This window comes from Rhinopithecus bieti, unplaced genomic scaffold (genome assembly GCF_001698545.2).
Source record: "Rhinopithecus bieti isolate Rb0 unplaced genomic scaffold, ASM169854v2 scaffold_8431, whole genome shotgun sequence".
In the NCBI taxonomy this organism is placed as follows: Eukaryota; Metazoa; Chordata; class Mammalia; order Primates; family Cercopithecidae; genus Rhinopithecus; species Rhinopithecus bieti.
Window position 1 is genome coordinate 80,093 of NW_016805702.1, and position 6,651 is coordinate 86,743.

General features: G+C 38.4%; 1 protein-coding gene across 1 annotated transcript in view; it reads right to left on the reverse strand.

Moving 5' to 3' along the window:
* The window catches only part of VAMP7 (vesicle associated membrane protein 7), a 58,415-nt gene that overhangs the window by 18,323 nt on the left and 33,441 nt on the right, over positions 1-6,651 (reverse strand). The window contains exon 6 of the mRNA XM_017873571.1: positions 3,606-3,673. Within this exon, the coding sequence (XP_017729060.1) occupies positions 3,606-3,673 (68 nt within the window). The remainder of the gene's footprint in view (positions 1-3,605; positions 3,674-6,651) is intronic.

Sequence of the window (6,651 nt, forward strand, 5' to 3'; positions counted from 1 at the left end):
AAAAAAAAAATCACTGACCTAGAATTCTATACTCAGTGAAAATATCTTTCAAAAGAAAAGGAAGTGAAATAAAAGCTTTTCAGACATATCAAACCTGAAATAATTCATTTCCAGTAGACCTACACACTTGAACTACAACGGAAGATTATATGTTAAATTACAGCATACAGGCAGAAAGAAAATAACATCAGATAGAAACTCGGCCTACACAAAAGAATTAAGAGCACTGAAATGGTAGATACATAGGTAAATAGAAGAGACTTCCCTTATTATTTAAATCTCTTTAAAAGATAACTCTTTAAACAAAAAAGTTAACAATGTATTCTGAAGTTTTAATATATGTGTAAATAAAATATGTCAACAATAGCATAAAGGCCAAGAAGAAACAGATAGAAGTATACTATTATAATGTTCTTATCTCTTCATGAAGTGGAAAAATGCCACTTTAAGGGAGATTATAAATCAAAGATGTACTGTAAACCCTAAAGCAATCAGAAAATGACAAAATGGAGCTATAGCTAATAAACTGACAAAGGAGACATAATGGAATAACAATGTACTAAATCCAATGGAAGGCAAAAAAAAGAGGGAACAAAGACTAGGTGGGACAAATAGGAAACAAACAGCAAGATGGCAGATTTTAAATTTTCTAACGAAGAAAACTCGAGGCCCAATCTGCTTTACTAGTAAATTCTTCCAAACATCTACAACAGATAATACCAATAGCACCTAAACTCAGAAGACAGAGAGGTTAACATTTCCCAACTTGTTTAATGAGGCCAGCATATTCCTGATACCAAAACCTAAAACAAAATAAATTACAGACCAGTATCTATTATAAACATAGATGCCAAATTCCTGAACAAAACAATAGCAAATCCAATAAAGTGTTAGATAAGAAGGATAATAAGTCATGACCTTGCAGAAATACAAAGTTGGTTTAACATTCAAAAAGCAATGTAATTTGCCACACTAACTGAATAAAGGACAAAACCAAACAAAATCTCAATAAATGGAGAAAAGCATTTGATAAAATCATGAATATAACTCTCAAATGAGGAATCAAAGGGAATTCTTCCACCTATTAAAGGGTACCTACAAAAAAATCTACAGTAAACCACAAACTTAACAATGAATTTTTTTTTTCAAAAAATATAGAATTTTTCCCCACTAGATGATCAACAGGCAAGGATGTTCACTGTTATCATTTGTATTCAGTATTGTGTAGAAGGTTCTAGCCAGAATAAGGCAAGGAAAATAAAAGGCAGCAATGTACAAAGCAGTAACCAGAACCGGTAAATGAATTTTTCTAAGATTGCAGGATAAAAACAAGGTCAATATACAATAACCAACTTTCTTTCCATATACTAGCAATAAAGAATTAAAACAAAATTTCAAAATTTGTTACACAATACAAAAGCATGATATTCTCAAGGGCAAATTTAACAAATATGTGCAAGACCTGTACATCAAAAACTAAAAAATACTGCTGAGAAAAATTTTTTAAATCCTAAGCAAAAGCAGAGACATGTCATGTTCACGGACCAAAAAACTCTATACTGTCAAGATACCAATGTTCCCTAAATTGACCTATACATTAAATGCAGTCACAAAGATACACATTGTTGTGGGGTTGAGAGATGGAAAACAAGCTTATTCTAAAACATACATGGAAATGCAAAGCACCTAAAAGAGTGAAGACAATATTGGACAAGAATATAGTTGGAAGACTTACACTACTTAATTTCAAGAATTCTATAAAGTTATAGTAATCAACACTGCGTGGCACTGGCATAAAGGTAGACAAACTGACCAACGGAACAAAATAGAGAATCCAGAAATAAAGCCCCACAGAGAAGAACGGATAAACAAATTGTGGTAGATTTGTATAATGAAATAATACAAAACAACAAAACATAAGTGATAACTATAATTAAAAAAGTGGATGAATCTCACAGGCATAATGGTGAGTGAAAGAGGCCAGAGACAAATAAATTTTAAGAACAGGCAAAATACTATCTATGGTGATATAAGTCAGAAACATAATTACATCTATTGGGGATTATTAACTGGAAGGGGTATGAGGCAGCCTTCTGGGGTGTTGGAAATGTTTTCTATCTAGATCTGGGTGGTGGTTACAGGGTATAGATACACATGAAAAATAACTGAGCTATAACTTAAAAGTAGTACACTTGATATAATTTGCTGCATATATGTTATTCTACCATAAAGAGAGATACCTGTTAGTTCATTAGTACCTTCTGTTGTTTTCAGTCATGAAGTCAACAAAATTAAGACTTTTATTTGGAAAGTACAGATTATACTAGTATTGGTCAAAGACAGACTATTCCAGCTAAGCAGGGTAATCCTCAAGAATTAAGAATAACTAAGAGACAGTCTGGAAGTATCAAAGGTATTGTTCTGCAGATCTGGAATCAGATACTTCTCTGTTTTCTTTCCCCCCCAGCAATGGGTCACAAAGTGAGATCTAGAATCCAGGTGTTTTGACTTCCTGTATGGTACCATCCTTCCTCCAATTACCACATGCTTTGATGAAAAAACTGTTTATAAACTCCTAGAAAACCTGATAGTAGACCGTATATCCTAAAACCTGCTGCTAAAAGATGTCTCTGTAAAATTAACAATAACGACGAACATTTAAATAGCTCTTACTATGTATCTTTGTTACTGTGTTAGGCACTCTACATGCATTATCTGATTTAATCCTTAAAATGCTCTGAAGTGGGTACATCTTCATTTTACAGAAGATGATGACTGAGGCACAAATAGGTTAAGTCATTTGCCTAAGGTCACACAACTAGTAAGTAGCAGAGGTGGGATTCAAATCCAGGCAAACTGATACTAGAGCTTGTGTTCTTAACCACTACAATTCAGCTGTCAGTCACAACGACCATAATCAATCACTGTTTTGTTTCAAGGTGTAAACCTGTACTGTACATTTAAATTTATAATTGTGTAGACCCAAATCGTAGCTGATCTCTGTCCTCCTTCTGTTCACCATACATCTGTCATCTTTCCTTAAAACTTTCATTCACAGTAACTGCTTTGAAAATGTGAGGACATATGGAACCATAGTATAAGCAACTCACAAGGATACACTGTCTCCTTTAAGGCTTATTTATTGGCCCTTTCCAATCCATGTCTCTTGATTGATACAAGGCAAGATGAAACTATCAGTATAAGCAAGAAAGTGAATTGTCCAGTTTTCAGGATTCATATTGGGTCACAAATGCCTTGCACATTTGCTTCATGTTTTACAAATTTGTAAAGTGAACAGACTGGTACATGTAGTTGAGGTGCTAAATCATATAGGCCTCAATCCAAAGCTTTAGAAAATTGTTTCTGTATACTAAGTATGTTTTCCAAACCAAAGCTATCTTAATGGCTATTAGGGGATGATTTTTTTTTTTTTTTCTGTGCCTCACTGTTATCCTCATTATTACAAAGTAATCACATAATGGAAATGAGAAAGGAAAAAAAAAAACCCCAAATTTTGAATTCAAGGCATTTCCCAATTATGTTAGCCATCATCCATACTTTCTCCACTTTACATCCTAAAAAATATTATCAGATTCCACACTTACAGAATCCACGAGATTTTCTGTTTTGTCAATCAATAATTCCAATCTTTCTCCTCGCTGAGCTACCAGATCTGAAAATATTGGAAAAATAGAAAAGGTCAAGTTTTATATTACATATGTGCTATCGTTATCTTTGTTTTAATTCAAATCTGATATAACTTACAACTGGTATTCTTGACAGCTCATATTTACTACAGAAGTACTTATGCCTTTAAGTATATGCATGCAGAATAAAATAAATTTTTTTAAAAAATAAATTTTTAAAAATATAACTTAATGAATACACTGTCTTGGGGCCAAAGGACAGGCATGCTTCACCCACTGGTGACACCACTCGAAAACAAGGACTAGTCCACCTGGAGTCCCCATGCCCAGCAAAACTTCACCACAGCCTCTATAACAACTACACCCTGAGCCACGAAGAAAAATACAGACATGGTTGATGCTGTTTCTAGCTAAAGAAATTATACAAACTACACTACTGAATGTACCCATAATCAAAGTCAAAGTGCCCTGCCCAACCAACACCATAGATACATCCTCAGGAAAAAGTCCTTGCATATTAAAGCAAATCTAAAAATTGGAAGAAGTGACCATAGAAATATTATTAACAACTATACGCTAATAAACTGGAAAACCTAGAAGAAATGGATAAATCCCAGGACACATGCAACCTACCAAGACTGAATCAGGAAGAAATAGAAAACCCGAACAGGCCAGTAATGAGTAGTGGGATTGAATCAGTAATAAAGTCTCCCAACAAAACCAAAACAATGCCCAGAATCAGCTGGCTTCGCTGCAGAACTCCATGCAACTTACAGAGAAGAACTAACATCACTTCTCAAACTATGCCAAAAAGTTCAAGAGGAGGGAATTCTCTCTAACTCATTCTATAAGGCCAGCATTACCCTGATACCAAAACCTGACAAGGACTCAACAAAAAAAACAAAACTGCAGGATAACATCCCTGATGATCACAGATGCAAAAATCCTCAATGAAATACTAGCAAACCAAATCAAACATCACATCAAAAAGATAATACACCATGATCAAGTGGGATTTATCCCAGGGATGCGATGATGATTCAATGCATGCGAATCAATAAACATGAAACATTCCATCAACAGAATGAAGAACAAAAGCCACATGATCACCTTAATAGATGCAGAGAAAGCATCTGATAAAAAAAGCATGTGATAAAATTCAACATCTCAGGGTGGTTGGCAAGATGACCAAATAGGAACAGCGCTGGTCTGTGGCTCCCAGTGAGATCAATGAAGAAGGTGGGTGATTTCTGCATTTCCAACTGAGGTACCCGGTGCATCTCATTGGGACTGGTTAGACAGTGGGTGCAGCCCACAGAGGGCAAGCCAAAGCAGGGTGGGGTGTTGCCTCATCCAAGAAGCACAAGGGGTCGGGGAACTCCCTCCCCTACCCAAGGGAAGCCGTGAGGGACTGTGCCATGAGGAACGGTGCACTCCGGCCCAGATACTACGCTTTTCCCACAGTCTTCGCAATCTGCAGACCAGGAGATTCCCTTGGGTGCCTATGCCACCAGGGCCCTGGGTTTCAAGCACAAAACGGTGGTCATTTGGGCAGACACTGAGCTAGGTGCGGGAGATTTTTTTCATACCCCAGTGTTGCCTGGAACGCCAGCGAGGCATAACTGTTCACTCCCCAGGAAAGGTGGCTGAAGCCAGGGAGGCAAGTGGTCTAGCTCAGCATATTCCACACCCACGGAGCCCAGCAAGCTAAGATCTACTGGCTTGAAATTCTTGCTGCCAGCACAGCAGTCTGAAGTTGACATGGGACACTCAAGCTTGGTGAAGGGAGGGGTGTCTGCCATTACTGAGGCTTGAGTAGGCAGTTTTCCCCTCACTGTGTAAACAAAGCGGCCAGAAAGTTTGAACTGGGCAGAGCCCACCGCACTTCCCCAAAGTCACTGTAGCCAGACTGCCTCTCTGGATTCCTCCTCTCTGGGCAGGGCATCTCTGAAGGAAAGGCAGCAGCCCCAGCCAGGGGCTTATAGATAAAATTCCCATCTCCTTGGGACTGAGCACCTGGGGGAAGGGGTGGCTGTGGGCTCAGCTTCAGCAGACTTAAACGTTCCTGCCTGCCAGCTCTGAAGAGAGCAGAGGCTCTCCCAGCACAGTGCTCAAGCTCTGCTAAAGGACAGACCGCCTCCTCAAGTGGGTCCCTGAGTTCCGTGCCTCCTGAATGGGAGATATCTCCCAGCAGGGGTTGACAGACATCTCATACGGGAGTGCTCCGGCTGGCATCTGGCAGGTGCCCCTCTGGGATGAAGCTTCCAGAGGAAGGAACGGGCAGCAATCTTTGCTATTCTGCAGCCTCCGCTGGTGATACCCATGCAAATAGGGTCTGGAGTGGACCTCCAGCAAACTCCAGCAGACCTGTGGCAGAAGGGCCTGTTAGAAGGAAAACTAACAAACAGAAAAGAATAGCATCAACATCCACAAAAAGGACGTCCACACAGAAACCCCATCTGCAGGTCACCAACATCAAAGACCAAAGGTAGATAAATCCACGAAGATGAAGAAAAACCAGTACAAAAGGCTGACAATTCCAAGAGAACAAACTGGATGGAGAATGACTTTGACGAATTGACAGAAGTAGGCTTCAGAAGGTAGATAATAACAAACTCCTCTGAGCTAAAGGAGCATGTTCTAACCCAGTGCAAGGAAACTAAGAACCTTGAAAAAAGGTTAGAGGAATTGCTAACTAGAATAACCAGTTTAGAGAAGAACATAAATGACCTGATGGAGCCGAAAAACACGGCACAAGAACTTTGTGAAATATACACAAGTATCAACAGCTGAACTGATCAAGTGGAAGAAAGGATATCAGAGATTGTAGATCAACTTAATGAAATAAAGCGTGAAGACAAGATTAGAGAAAAGATAATGAAAAGGAATGAACAAAGGCTCCAAGAAATATGGGACTATATGAAAAGACCAAACCTATGTTTGATTGGTGTACTTGAAAGTGACAGGGAGAATGGAATCAAGTTGGAAAACATTCTTTAGGATA